At 48.4% G+C, this 15,418-nt stretch overlaps 1 protein-coding gene and 1 pseudogene across 4 annotated transcripts in view; one reads left to right on the forward strand and one right to left on the reverse strand.

Moving 5' to 3' along the window:
- Nucleotides 1-15,418, forward strand: part of Capg (capping actin protein, gelsolin like) — a 36,536-nt gene that overhangs the window by 11,475 nt on the left and 9,643 nt on the right. The window contains exons 1-6 of one of the 4 annotated variants that reach the window (XM_045153080.1): nt 2,429-2,475; nt 3,278-3,336; nt 14,192-14,227; nt 14,393-14,565; nt 14,647-14,801; nt 14,973-15,140. In XM_045153080.1, coding sequence (XP_045009015.1) covers nt 14,205-14,227; nt 14,393-14,565; nt 14,647-14,801; nt 14,973-15,140 — 519 coding nt within the window. In that variant the 5' untranslated portion in view covers nt 2,429-2,475; nt 3,278-3,336; nt 14,192-14,204. Of the gene's footprint in view, nt 1-2,428; nt 2,476-2,689; nt 2,855-3,277; nt 3,337-6,943; nt 6,995-14,191; nt 14,228-14,392; nt 14,566-14,646; nt 14,802-14,972; nt 15,141-15,418 lie in introns of those variants that run through there. The other 3 variants (XM_045153081.1, XM_045153079.1, XM_004660528.2) reach the window with 3 other exon arrangements.
- Nucleotides 753-2,567, reverse strand: LOC101612766 (annotated as a pseudogene).

The raw sequence follows: 15,418 nt of genomic DNA on the forward strand, positions 1-15,418 counted from the left end.
TTCACCAAGCTCTAGACCAGAACAAATGGCCTTTGAAAAGGTAATAGCAAATGTTCCTACTAATACACACTAGTTCTCATCCTGCTGGGTCAGAGGTAGGATGATTTTTGTTCACAATTAAAATGATACTGTGTAATACAAAGGGCTTGCAATATAGATCCATTATCCAAGTAAAATGGAAACTAAACCAAATATCATACTTCAGCCGAGATTTCAACCTCACCTATTACTTAAATTATCCCTTGATGAAACACCCTGAGCAAAATGCAAATATGTGAGTCACGGGATACTTCTCATAAAATGAACCCTAACTGGCCATATATCACATCATTATTTATAACAGTCCGATATAGAAATTAACTCTTAACCAGTTACAACAGAAAACATTAAGGAATGCTTAGGATAAATCTAGAAGGTTTCAATCTTCTATCTTTTGTTACCATTTTGGCAAAACAAGTAATACACAAGTGGATTCAACATAAAAAAAATCATGAAAGAGAAAAATATATAAAATGTACAGCAGTTTCTATCCACCCTGGGCCAATCTAGGTCTTTGCAGCCTCCCCCATCAGGTTCACTTTTGGCTAAAAGGAAGAAAACAGTCCTCTATCAAAAACAGCCCACGTATGCACCAGAGAGGCTCTTACTTCAAAGATCTTCCTCCAGGGAAGAGGACAGGAGCCAGGACCCCTCGAATGTCATTCCCCACGTGTTTAAAATAAAACGTAACTAATTATTAGCATTAGATTTGTTTATAGGGGAATCTCACTGGTCCAGTTTGTAGCCATTGAAGTTGGAATCCCTCCAGAGTTTTTAATGTTCTCTGAAGGCATTCTATGAAGGCGGCTGAGTCTAGCTTGGAAACCTCTTCTGCCCGGATGTGGCATGAGGGGGAAAGAACCAGATACTTTCAAAGACGGGGTCTGGCACATCTCTGTCCAGCTCTGCAGGATCTTCCTTTTCCCATCATGGCACGATGCCAGAGATCCACATGCTCCACCTGACTCCTTCTCACAGAACCAGTCACTGCTCATCATCACCTCGTCTTCCCTCGTCACTTGTAAGCAAATCCGCATCGCTGCTGCTCAGACTGCCGGAGTCACCTTCACTCGTGAGCTCATCTGACTTTCTGCTCTCCCTGCTCCGTCTTGTCCTTATTGGTGTGACTTGTTTCCTCACCTTCTAAAACGACTCCTTCATCTGGGATTTTTTGGCCCTTCAACTTTCTCTTTTTGACTATATTCTTGATATTGATAAGCTCCGTCACTGTCCATGTCCTGATCTCTGCAGCCCTCGGGTGGCTGGGTCATGGACCTTTGGTTGGAAATGTCCTGTGGAACCCAGCAAGGCTCAGAAACCACCGTCCCTCTGCCTGTCTACCCATTCTGACAGAATCTGTCCAGCCTACAGGACCCACATATCCCTCTTACACCCCTTCTTCAGTGTGCCCCAGGTGCTCTGGCTATCAAAGCCACGGGCCATGAGGTCTACAGCCAGCACCCCCAAGGGAAGACTTTCCAGTTTCATTACACTTGCAAAAGTGATTTGTACCAGAGGCAACTTATGGCTCTTGGCCCACTTCCACACAGCTGGGCTTCACCAAGGCTCTGCTGGGTGTGGCCCTCCCAGAACATGCAAAAAGCTTACAGGGGTTGAGCTCAAACTGCAATGAAAGGCACAAATCACACATATGTAGTTTGATACTTTGTTCTTGTTCTTGGTTTTATTTTTTTTGTTTCTTTTTATTATTATTATTATTATTTTCAAAGTACTGTCTCACGCTAGCCCAGGGTGACCTGGAATTAACTATGTATTCTCAGGGTGGCCTCGAACTCATGGCCATCTTCCTACCTCTGCCTCTCAAGTGCTGACCACTGCAAACGAACTCTAGGTGGATGAGTTACCTTGTGCAACTTTATCTGGGCACCAGGAAATTGAGCCTGGGTCCTTTGGCTTTACAGGCAAGCGCCTTAACTGCTAAACCATTTTTCTAAGAGCCCTTCTACCACCGAGTCTGGCCCCTTGCCCATTCAGATGGCAGCTGGCATTGCGCACGGGCTCGCCCGCTGGGTATAGGAGGCGAGGTAGAAGGGTAGACCATTTACTGTCTGATGGCCTAGGTCAAGAAAGTCCGCTGTCTGGAAGGCCCGTTTTCCTCCGAGCCAAGAGGAAAATGGGGTGCGGCTCAGGATAGCCTGGGTGACAATCCTGTACTGTGACACTGCAGGCAAGATTTGCTCCCTTTGAACCTTCCAGAGAATTCTCCCTCCGCTCATCAGGAATGAGGGCGGCAGACGTGCTGCTCCACCAACAGCAGGGGCTAGCCCGCTGGAGGCCAGGGCGCTGTGGACACTGAGCCGAGCCCTCGCCCGCCCGCGGGGACTGCAGGCCCGCCCTCCCGTGACTCACGGCTCCCGACGTGGGTGGAGGCGGGCTGGGGCTGCGCCAGGCTGCCGGAGTCAGACCCGCGGGCAGGCAAGTGGTCCCGGGCGGGCTCCTGCTCTGGGGGTCGGCTACTTACCGGGGACGCCTGGCTCCCCGGGACCCAGCTTCGGCTGGATCTCCATCCTGGGGGAGGGCCCGCAGGCAAAGAGGCACTTTCTTATCTTTGGGACAAAATCCTGCAGTTCTGCAGGGAGAGGGGGAAGGGAATGAGGCGAGAAGCTGTCTCACAAACTTGGTTCTCTCTCTCCCTCAAGGTCTCAAGTCCTCCATTCTGGCCTCGAATTCACTAAATAGCAGAAGATAATCTTGAACTCCTGATCCTCCTGCCTCCAATTCCCTAGTTTGAGATTCCAGGTTTAAACCGGGCGAGGTGGCACACGCCTTTAATCCCAGCACTCGGGAGGCAGAGGTAGGAGGATCGCCGTGAGTTCGAGGCCACCCTGAGATTACATAGTAAATTCCAGGTCAGCCTGGGCTAGAGTGAGACCCTACCTTGAAAAACAAAAACAAAACAAAACAAAAAGACAATATTTACCAATTGACAAGTTTTTCTTCTAGTGGTGATAGGGCTGTCATTAACACAACTGTGATTCTCTTTCACCCTGTGCCCTGAGTGGGTGCACAGGAAAGGTGGGGAGGGAGGGGAGGACTGACAGGGATTGCTAGAACAGGTGCTGCTTTCATTTACAGAGGCCTCCTAAGAAACTCACTGCTGAGGTGGATGGCAGACTAGAGAGCAGAGAGAGTCTAGATTTATCAAGCTCCTGTTATTTGTTCACTGATTGTAGCGCCTCTTTCAACCTTCACGTTCACCTGTATGCCCATTTTACAGATTGGAGGACACACGGAGGCTACAAAGCACTGAATCACTGACCTGAGGAAGTACAGCTTGTAAGTAATGTACAACACCCCCACTCCCTGCCAGGTAGAGCCTCACTCTAGCCCAGGCTGACCTGGAACTCACTCTAGCCTCAAGTAGGCTGTGAATTCATGGTGATCCTCCTATTTCACTCTCCCAAGAGGTAGGACTAAAATCGTGCATCACCATACCTGACTCTTTATTTTATTTTATTTATTGGGGGTGGTGGTGGAGAGAATGGGCGTGCCAGGACCTCTAGGCGCTGCAAACTCCACACGCGTGCACCACCTTGTGCATCTGGTTTACATGGGAACTGGGAAATCGAATCCAGGTCCTTAGGCTTTCCAGGCAAGTGCCTTAATGGCTAAGCCGTCTCTCCAGACCCCTATTTTATTTTTTAAATATTTATATATGGTTTTCAAGGTAGGGTCTCACTGTAGCTCTGGCTGACCTGGAGTTCACTATGTAGTCTCAGGGCGGCCTCGAACTCAGGGCAATCTTCCTACCTCTGCTTTCCAAGTGCTAGGATTAAAGGCATGCGCCACCACGCCCTGCTCCCTTTCCTCCCTCCCTCCCTCCTTTCCTCTCTCTCTCTCTTTCTTTCTGTCTTTCTCTCTTTCTTTCTCTTTCTCTCTCTATCCCAGGCTGACCTGAAGTTCAGTATGTAGTCTCAGGCTAGCCTTGAACTCACAACTATCCTCCTACCTCTGCCTCCCAGGTATTGGGATTAAAGGCATGCACCACCATGTCCACCTGGCATTTCTAAAAGAATTTATTTATTTGCAAGAAGAAAGAGACAGACAGAGAATGGGCATGCCAGGGCCTCTTGCTTCTGCAGACGAACTCCAGATGCATGTACCACTTTGTGTATCTGGCTTAATGTAGACACTGGGTAATTGAATCCAGGCTGTTAGATTTTGCGAGCAAGCATCTCAACTGCTGACCTATCCCTCGAGCCCCCTCAGTAGATGTATGTATGTATGTATGTATGTGTGTATGTGTGTATGTATGTATGTATGGCTTTTAACATATGGTGGTGTAAGAGTATACTGGTGTAGCCATTGTGTTAATTTTTGGCATTCGATAAAATACATGAGATATCCAACACTTCTTCTTTCTTTCTTTCTTTTTTTTTAATTTGAGAGCAACAGAGAGAAAGAGACACGGGGGGGGGGAGGGAGAGAGAGGGAGAGAGAGAATGGGCACGCCAGGGTCTCCATCCACTGCAAACGAACTCCAGATGTGTGTGCCCCTTTGTGCATCTGGCTAACATGGGTCCTGGGGAATCGAATCTGGGTCCTTTGGCTTTGCAGGCAAATGTCTTAACCGCTAAGCCATCCCATCAGCCCTCTTACATTCTTTTTTTTTTAATGTATTTTAAAATTTTTTTTATTTTTTATTTATTTGAGATAGACAGACACAGAGAGAAAGGCAGATAGAGGGAGAGAGAGAATGGGCGCGCCAGGGCTTCCAGCCTCTGCAAACGAACTCCAGACGCGTGCGCCCCCTTGTGCATCTGGCTAACGTGGGACCTGGGGAACCGAGCCTCGAACCGGGGTCCTTAGGCTTCACAGGCAAGCGCTTAACCGCTAAGCCATCTCTCCAGCCCCCTCTTACATTCTTTCTGAACCTCTTCCACAAAGGTCCCTGAGCCTTGGAGGGTGTGATAGAGATGTCTCAGTACTGAACACTCCACTGTTATTTCTTCTGAGCACTTTGGAGAGTTTTGAGTCTCCCTGGTAGATGACCCTGTTTTTAAACTGTCACGGCCCATGAAGACACTTGGATGCCAGTTATCGGCTATTTTATTTGGAGAGAACATTTACTGTCCCATCTTGTTCCAGGGGTGTGTTAGCTCATGGAAACACCCATCCAGGCATGGTGATAAATGCCTGTAGTCCCAGCACTTGGGAGATGAGGGCAGAGGGACCACAAATTTGAGGCCAATTTGGGTTACATGGTAAGCTCCTGTCTTGAACAAATGTTCTGCCAAAACACCCAAACTCCACATCTGTCTAGTACTCTGTTTTATTTTTATTTGTTTATTTTTATTTTTTATATCTTATTTATTTGAGAGAGAGAGAGAATGAACTCCAGATACATGCACCACCTTGTACAGCTTACGTGGGTCCTGAGGAAGTGAACCTGGGTCCTTTGACTTTGCAGGCAGACGCCTTAAATGTAAAGCCATCCCTCCAGCCCTCTTTTTATTTATTTGCTTGAGAGAGAGAGAAAGAGAAAGAGGCAGATTGAGAGAATGGACATGCCAGGGCCTCCAGCCATTGCACATCCATCTGGAGTTTGCTTGCAGTGGCAGTAAGCTCTGGCATGCCTTTTCTCTCTCTCTTTTCCTGCTATAAAAAAAAATTTGGATCACATTTGGTGGTGCACGCCTTTAATCCCAGCACTCGGGAGGCAAAGATAGGAGGATTGCAGTGAGTTTGAGGCCACCCTGAGACTACATAGTGAATTCCAGGTCAGCCTGGGCTAGAGGGAGACCCTACCTTGAAAAGCCAAAAAAAAACAAAAAACAAAAAAAAACAGTAGGGTGTGGTGGGCTGGAGAGATTGCTCAAAGGTTAAGGTGCTTGTCTGCAAAGTCTAATGGCCCAGGTTCAATTCCCCAGTACCCGCATAAAGCCAGATGCACAAAATGGTACCTGTGTCTAGAGTTCATGTTCTGGTTGGGGCCCTGGTGCACCCATTCTCTTTCTCTCTCGCTGTCTCTCACAAATAAATTTTTAAAAGTTGGGTGTGGAGGTGGAGACAGGAGGATCCTTGAAGGTAGCTGACCTGCCATTCTTGTCTATTTGGTGATCTTCAAGCCAATGAGATATCTTGTCTCAAAAAAAGTGAATGGGGACTGGAGAGATGGCTTAGCAGTTAAGGTGTTTGTCTGCAAAGGCAAAGGATCCCGGTTCAATTCTCCAGGACCCATGTAAACCAGATGCACAAGGAGGTTCATGAGTCTGGAGTTCACTTGCAGGGGCTGGAAGCCCTGGTGCTCCCATTCTCTCCCTCTCCCCCTGCCTCTTTCTCTCTTTCAAATAGATTAATTAATTAAATATATATATATTTAAGTGAATCGCTGGGCATGGTGGCACACACCTTTAATCCCAGAACTCAGGAGGTGGAGGTAGGAGGATGGCTGTGAGTTCAATGCCACTCTGAAACTACATAGTGATTCTAGGTCAGCCTGGGCTAGAGCAAGACCCTACCTGGAGAAAAAAAAAAAAAAAGTTCACATGCACTCAGGCAAGTTGAGAGACAAGACAGGGAGAGGAGGAAACAGTGGTGCAGAGCTAGTGACCCCACCCAGGAACTGTGACTCATCAGCAGTGGCAGGGGCTGCGGGAGCGCAGTAGTGTGTGTCTGCCTGGGCTGTGAGTGAGGAACAGGGCTTCACTGGCCAGCCTGTCTCCAGTGCTGTCCCCAGGGCCTCCCTGGCTTGAGGCCATGGAGACTAGGCTGGGGTGGGACTTCTAGCCTTCCTGAGCACCTGAGGAACAGACCTCCAGCAGCTCTACAGGGGCTTGGGGCTTCTCCTCCTGGGATCTCCTAGCACCCAGTCCCTTGTGGGTGGGGCGTGTGGGTGGGCAGCCTGAGAGAGAAGAAGGAAGTGAGAAACCGGGGTGGGGCAGGCTGGGAAGAAGAGCCTGAGGAGAGGTGGACGGAGGAAGCCTGTAGAGAGGTGAAAGCGGGAGGTGACCCTTGGAGGGAGGCTTACTGGTAACCCCATGGGTGGACAGATGCGGGGCTGCCTGCCAGGGTCTGGAAGCAGGAGCGGCGGCTCCAGCCTTAAGTCAGGCTCCCAGGTCATTAGTGACTGCAGTCCTGCGGTTGCCGGGAGCCTGGGTTAGGCCCAGGTGGGTTGTATCCCAGCGGTGGGGGGGGGGAGATTAGGGGGTCCTGGGTTCATTCTGGTGTCAGACTTCCTGACAAAGAACCCCCAGGGACCCTCAGCTAGCTTGATGGTGAGTTCAGATTTGGTCCATGGCTGTCTTCAAGATATCACTGTGGTGGGCTTAGGTATTTAGGCTGGATGGTTAGAGTGGCTGGAGGCAGGATTTGTCTCCTTGAGAAGTATGTTAGATCCCCCAACAGGTCCTGTAGGAGTGGGTGGGGAGGAAGAGGAGATGAAGGTGGGGTGGTGGACCTTCTTGGTTTGGGGAACCAGCACTGGCCTGGGTGCCCAGAGCCACTGTTTTTCCCTGCTCCTGAGGAACATTGGTCTCAGGCAGCGAAGTCCTGTGTTTTCTTTCTTTCTTTTTTTCTTTTTTTACGTCCGGTTCTCTTCTATTTTGATGTCATCATCTTTTCCTCTATTACGGTCTTGTGTAGGTAGTGTCAGGCACTGTGAGGTCATAAATATCAAGGCCATTTTGTGTGAAAGATTGAATTGTCAGCAATCCTACCCTTTATTTGGCTCTTACATTCTTTCAACCACCTCTTTCACAATGGACCCTGAGCCTTGGAGGGTGTGATAGAGTTGTTTCAATGCTGACAGTCCACTGTCACTTCTTAGCACTATGGTGGCTTTTTTTTTTTTTGAGGTAAATCCAACAGACGCCTTTTTGTTTGTTTGTTTGTTTTGTTTTTTATGTGTGTTGTGAGAGAGAGCATTGATGCACCAATACCTCCCTCCACTGCAGTCAAACTCCAGATGTGTGTGCACCACCTTGTGAGCATGTGTGTGCTTGCATCACCTTAAGTGTCTAGCTTTCATGGGACCTGGAGAGTCAAACATGGGTCCTTAGGCTTTGCAGGCAAGGGCCTTAACTGTTAAGCCATCTGTCTAGCCCTATGGTGACCCTTGATTCACCCTAGTGAGGACTTGAAATTTCTTATGCATGGCTACCCAGCCACTACCTGTGCAGGTTGGTTATACCTGGCTCTGTATTTGCAATCACTTCCTTCCATCATGCTATATTGGGGTTTAAGCCTTAAGGCCTCCTGCATGCTAGGTAAGGGCTGTACCTCTAGGCTAGCCTCCTTTCTTCATTTTTTTTTTCAAGGTAGGTTTTCACTCTAGCTCAGGCTGACCTGGAATTCACTATGTAGTCCCAGGTTGGCCTGGAACTCACAATGATCCTCTAACCACTGCCTCCTGAGTGCTGGGAGTTAAGGCATGCACCACCATACCTGGCTCCTGTTCTACTTTTTATTTTGGGACAAAGTCTTACTATGTTATACTAGCAGATATTAAGCTCAATCTATAGCAAAGACTGACCTTAAATTTACAATCCTCCTGCCTCAGCTTTCCCCATTAGCTGGGATTACAGATAGGCATTAGCCTTCTTAGTGTCATCAGTTTTAACCCCCGTCCCATTTCAGTGTACCAAGCATTAGATGCTGTTCGGAAGGATACTACTGGCAGTATCAAATCACTTTCTTTTTATATACTTTATTTATTTATTTGAGAGAGAAAGAGAGAAAGAAAGAGAATGGACATGCCAGGGCTTCCAGCCACTACAAACAAACTCCAGATGCATGCGCCATCTGTGCATTTGGCTTATGTGGGTCCTGGAGAATTGAACCGGGGTCCTCAGGCTTTGCAGGCAAACTCCTTAATTGTTAAGCCATCTCTCCAGCCCTCACTTTCTTTTTCTTTTTCCTTTTTCTATTTTGAGACTGGGTCTCATGGAGCTCAGGCTGACCTCAAACTTGGTATGTAGTTGAGGATGATCTTGAACTTCTGATCTTCCTGCCTCTACCTCCCGAGTGCTCAGATTACATGCATACTCCCTCATGCCTGGTTATGTGGTACTGGGGGCGAGGGGGTCAACTTCAGGGCTTTATGCATGCTAAATAGACACTCTAACCACTGAGCTGCATCCCCACACATGCCATGGACAATCAGCCCCACTTCAAGCCTATGGAAGCAAACTCTCAGGCCCGGCACTTTCACTGTTAATGCAAAACTTAGGTGCTGGGGATGTAGCTCAGTGGGTAGAGTATTTGCCTAGAATGCACGAAACTCTGGGTTCCATCCCCAGCAGTGCATACATTGGGTGTGTGGTGGCACATGTCTGTGATCCTAGCACTCAGGAGGTGGAAGCAGGAGGTCAGAGGTTCAAGGTCATTTTGGGCTACATAGTGAGTTTGAGGATAGCTTCTTGGGTTGCATGGGATGCTTTTCAAAAGAAAGAAAGAGCGAAAAAGAAAGGAAGAGAGGAGAAATGTTCTTTAATACTAGGTGAAGCACCACAAAGAAAGCCCATCACTGTTGGGGTACGGACCATAGCTCCTGCTGGGCTCTTGCAATGGGAGAGAGAGACAGGCCTGAGCCCTGAAAGCAGCATGAAGACCTGATGAGTGAGACTTTGTGGTGGAGAAGTGAGGTGAGAGTCAGGGCATGGAAAATTCCCAAAGGGAAGCATCACAGTTAAGGGAGGTTCTGTCAAAACCAATCTAACAGGATTCTTGCTGAAGATGGCCAGGGTGATTAGTTGTTATGTAGGGGATGATGGAAGTTGTGGAATCTTACCAAACCAGGATGATTCAGATATCAAGACATGGGGCTTCTAGCTAAAGTGATTTAGCAGGTTTCTTTGTCTAAAACTACATTTTTTTTTAAAGTTTAGTTTAGTTTTCCTAGGTAGGGCCTCACTCTAGCTCAGGCTGACCTGACATTCACTATGTAGTCTCAGTATGGCCTTGAACTCACAGTGATCCTCCTACCTCTGCCTCCCGAGTGCTGGGGTTAAAGGCATGCGCCACCACGCCCGGCTCTAAAACTAGATTTATTGACAACTTCCATACTTACAAACAATAAACCATGATAATTCCCTCCCCTCCCCCACTTTCCCCTTCATAACTCCACTTTCCATCATATCCCCTCCCTCTCTCTGTTAGTGTCTCTTTTATTGTGATGTCATCATCTTTTTCTCCCCTATTACAAGGGTCTTGTGAAGGTATTGCTAGGCACTGCAAGGTCATGGATATCGAGGCCAATTTCTGTCTGGACAGTTGCATTGTAAGGAGTCCTACCCTTCCTTTGGCTCTTACATTCTTTCCACCACCTCATCCTCGATGGATTCTGAGCCTTGGAGGGTGTAATAGAGATGTTTCAGTGCTGAGCATTCCTCTGTCACTTCTTAGCACTATGGTGCCTTTTGAGTCATCCCAGTGATCACTGCTATCTGAAAAGAGAAGCTTCTCTAACCAGAAGTGAGAGTAGCATTAGAATATGGGTATGAACGTTCAGTAAAGTGCTTTCAGGGCAGTTTGGTGAGTATAATATATGCATTTAGCCAGACAAAAGCAGGCATTACACTCCTAAGTCTCATGACCTCGCCCACCATAGGCTTTTGATTAGGTTTAGTACCAGGCATGTATTCCCTCCCATAGAGTGGACCTCCAGTCCAATTAGAGAGCAGTTGGTTTCCCCATAACAGACATGACACTATTGCACCATTCAGTCATTTGGCCTCTCTGGCCAAACTTGAGGTTTCCATTGTCCACTGTTTTCATCATTGATGACTTCTGTCTCCCATAGGCTGCGTGCAGTGCAGCTTTCTGTCAGCTGGTCTACAGGGAGGAGGTTTTCAGTTCAGCTCCAGCTTGATTCCTCAGTGACTTTGCAACCCAGGCATGTGGAGTCTTCACCAATAGGGTCTTACCATCTATTTGTGGTGGGAAACCAAGAGCCTTGACAATAGCCTGTAATGTAAAACTAGATTTTGCAAGGAAGTACACAGATAGGTCTAGAAGAAGGTTCAGGGCCTAATGGAGTTTAGTCAAAGGGTCTTTGAAGTTTGTAGGTCATGAGGGAACAGGTGGCCAAACCCCCTTCATTAGGACCCTGTAGTGGCTTGGGTGGGATGCCTGAATGTGGGTTGTAGCCGGGCGTGGTGGTGCATGCCTCTAATCCCAGCATTTGGGAGGCAGAGGTAGGAGGATCGCCGAGAGTTCGAGGCCACCTGAGACTACATAGTTAAAAATTCCAGGTCAGCCTGGACCAGAATGAGACCCTACCTCGAAAAAAAAAAAAAAAAAAGCCACTGAATGTGGGTTATGCCCTCAGCTCCCCCACAGGCTTGGATTTGGGCAGCAGCCACTCACTTCAGTGCTTTCTACTGAGTCACAGCCTGGGCAAGGGATGTGGACACACCATGTGATTCCGTGTGGGATGGAGAAGCAGTAGTTTCCTCCCCCAAACTCTCCCGCCTTCAGGCATTCGTCATGCCAAAAGAATGCCATCCATTGTTTTGTAGGTGGATGAAAGAAAGGGGAAAGTGGTAATTGGCATGGCATTTCACAGCCATTGCCATGGCTCTGCCTCCCCAGCTCTTTGTTCACAAACTGCTCTCCCACCTACCCTTCAAAATTCTCTTCTCCCCTCCTGCTGGTCACCCTCCAAGACCTCCTATGATGCTGTTTACATTCTTGCCTTCCATTTCCCACAAGGGCATTCCTTCTGGAGGAGATGGTTTAGCAGTTAAGGTGCTTGCCTGCAAAGCCAAATGACCTAGGTTCAATTCCCCAGGACCACACGAGCTAGATGCACAAGGTGGCGCATGTGTCTGGAGTTCATTTGTGCCCATTCTCTCTTTCTACTCTATCGTCTCTCTCAAATAAAAATAAATTATGTTTTAAAACTTTAAAATAAATCTCACTTAAACAATGCACAGCCTGCATTGTGTGAAGTGCTTGCTGGTATGTGGTCTTTGCATTCTGAGGTCTTCAACACAAACCAGCAAATGATAGCAATAAAGGAAAGAGTATGTGAAGTTGTGACTGTAGTTATCTGAATTTATGGGTTTATTTTAGTGCTTTTTATTTTTATTTATTTATTAAAGGCATGCACCACCATGCCTGGCTTATTTTTATTTATTTACTTAGAAGCAGAGAGGGACAGGGAGAGAGATTATTGCAAACAAATTCCATGTATGTGCCACTTTTGTGCATCCTTTATATGGGTACTAGGGAATCAAACCTTGGTCTGTAGACTTCAGAGGCAGGTGCCTTAATCGCTGACCTAGAATTCACTATGTAGTCTCATGGCAATCCTCCTACCTCTCCCTCCCATGTGCTGGGACTAAAGGCGTGTACTACCACACCGCCCAGCTTGATATCATTATTTTTTTAATATTTTTATTTGATTATTTGAGAAAGAGAAAAAAAATGAGAGAAGGAATGGGTGTGCTGGGATCTCTTGTCACTACAAATGAACTTGAGATACACTTGCCACTTTGTTTTTTTTTTTATTTTTTTAACTTTTTTTTCAAATTTTTATTAACAACTTCCTTCATTATAAAAAAAAAAATCCCATGGTAATACCCTCCCTCCCCCCACTTTCCCCTTTGAAACTCCATTCTCCATCATATCCCCTCCCCATCTCAATCAGTCTCTCTTTTATTTTGATGTCATGGTCTTTTCCTCCTCTTTATTTTTTCAAGGTAGGGTCTCACTCTAGCCCAAGCTGACTTGGAATTCACTATGGAGTCTCAGGGTGGCTTCGAACTCACAGTGATCCTCCTACCTCTGCCTCTTGAGTACTGGGATTAAAGGTGTGCACCACTATGCCCGGCTTTTTTCCTCCTCTTATGATGGTCTTGTGTAGGTAGTGTCAGGCACTGTGAGGTCATGGATATCCAGGCCATTTTGTGTCTGGAGGGAGCACGTTATAAGGAGTCCTATCCTTCCTTTGGCTCTTACATTCTTTCCACCACGTCTCCTGCATTAGACCCTGAGCCTTGGAAGGTGTGATAGAGATATTGCAGTGCTGAGCACTCCGGTCACTTTTTTCCAGCACCAGCACATGCCACTTTGTACCTCTGGCTTTATGTGGGCATGGGGTATTGAACTTATCCTGGCAGGCTTTGTAAGCAAGTGCCCTTAACCACTGAGCCATCTCCTGGCCCCATCTCCATTTTCTTTTGAGATAGGGTCTTGTTTTAGCCCAGGCTGACCTTGAACTCACTAGGATTAAAGGTATGGGCCACCACACCTGGCATAACCTATGTCTTGTTGATTGAGCTTTCAGAATTTTTTTTTAATTTCTTTTTTTTTAATTTATTTTATTATTTGAGAGAGAGAAAGAAGCAGATAGAGAGAAAGAGAGAGAGAGAATGGGCACACTGGGGCCTCCAGCCACTGCAAACGAACTCCAGACGCATGTGCCACCTTGTGCATCTGGCTTATGTGGGCCTGGGGACTCGAACCTAGGTCCTTTGGCTTTGTAGGCAAGTGCCTTTTCTGTTAAGCCATCCCTCCAGCCCTGCTTTCAGAATTTTTATATCCCCCCTTTTAAAATTTTTTTCTTTTTCTTTTTCTTTCTTTCTTTTCTTTTTTTTTTGTTTTTTGTTTTTTGTTTTTCAAGGAAGGGTCTCACTCTAGCTCAGGCTGACCTGGAATTCACTATGTAGTCTCAGGGTGGCCTTGAACTCACGGCAATCCTACCTCTGCCTCCCAAGTGCTAGGATTAAAGGAGTGCTGCAGCGCGACTGGCTGTAATTTTGTTTTAATATGTTTATTTGAGAGAGAGAGAGAGAGAGAATGGGCGCGCCAGGGCTTCCAGCCACTGAAAACGAACGCCAGATGGATACATGCGCCCCCTTTTACATCTGGTTTACGTGGGTCCTGGAGAATCGAACCGGAATACTTTGGCTTTGCAGGCAAACGCCTTAACTGCTAAGCCATTTCTCCAGCCCCAACCTCCCCCACCACACACCTTTTTTTTTGACTAGGTCTTGTGTATCTCAGGTTGGCTTTGGATTCACTATGTAGCTGAGCAGGATCTTGCCCTCCAGGACCTCCTCCTGCTGCCACCTCCCAGTTGCTAGTAAAACCAAAATGAAAACAGCCTCTCGGAAGGGCTTCCCCAGACCCATGTGAGACGCGGCTGGCATGACCTCTGCGATAATCATGGTTTCTTTCTCTCCAGATCTGGAAGCAGCATGTACTCACCCATCCCCCAGAGGTAAGCAGTGTGCCCTCCCGTTTGCCACCTTCCCGTCTTCACTTCCAAGGATGCCCCTCTCCCTCACTGCTCTCCTCACGCCCGGTCCCAAGGAGCCATCAGGTCTCCGCGCTCGGGCCCATTCCCCACGGGCCGTGGTCCCCACCTGCAGTCTCCTTCCTGCAGCGGCTCTCCGTTCCCAGCCTCAGTGCAAGACCCAGGCTTGCACGTATGGCGGGTGGAGAAGCTGAGGCCGGTGCCCGTGCCCCGGGAGAACCAGGGCGTCTTCTTCTCCGGGGACTCCTACCTCGTGCTGCACAACGGCCCCGAAGAGGCCTCACATCTGCACCTGTGGATAGGTAAGGGGCTGGGCTGCTGCGAGGGAGCTCGGCCCTGAGCGGGGCTGGAGGAGCTTGCCCGTCACCCCGCCTCCGTCCTAGGCCAGCAGTCGTCCCGGGACGAGCAGGGGGCCTGCGCTGTGCTGGCTGTGCACCTCAACACCCTGCTCGGGGAGCGGCCTGTGCAGCACCGCGAGGCGCAGGGCAACGAGTCCGACCTCTTCATGAGCTACTTCCCACATGGCCTCAAGTACCGGGTAAGGCTGTCTTGGGGGCGCTCGTGCCCTGGGGCCGCTCCTGCTGAAGGCCCAGGTGCATCCCGGCCTGGGTCCCCTCCACCTTCCTGCCACACCTCCTGAGCAGCTGGGGTGCAGAGGGCTTTGGGTCTCCTCCTGTCATCTCGCTCAGGCCCGTCTCCTGGGTTGTAGGAAGGCGGTGTGGAGTCAGCGTTCCACAAGACCAGCTCAGGGGCCGCCCCGGCCGCCGTTAGGAAACTCTACCAGGTAAAGGGGAAGAAGAACATCCGGGCCACCGAGAGGACGCTGAGCTGGGACAGCTTCAACACGGGGGACTGCTTCATCCTGGACCTGGGCCAGGTGGGTTGGCTGCCCACACCGAGCACTTGTGCCGGTATCCCGCTTTACAGGGACAGACTTGGAGGCTGGGGGAGTGGGGGAGAAGTTGAGAAGCTGTAACCCGTCTCCAGGTGGACTGTTTCAGCCATGAAAAGGCATCCCATACAGTCATCCCCTAATATCTGCACGGGATTGTTTCTGAGCCCCACAGACCAAAATCCAAAGGTCTCGAGTCACTCACATAAAATGGTATAGTATTTACACGTAACCTGTGTGCTTCCTCCCATATACCAGAATCA

This window comes from Jaculus jaculus, chromosome 6 (assembly GCF_020740685.1).
Source record: "Jaculus jaculus isolate mJacJac1 chromosome 6, mJacJac1.mat.Y.cur, whole genome shotgun sequence".
Classification (NCBI taxonomy): Eukaryota; Metazoa; Chordata; class Mammalia; order Rodentia; family Dipodidae; genus Jaculus; species Jaculus jaculus.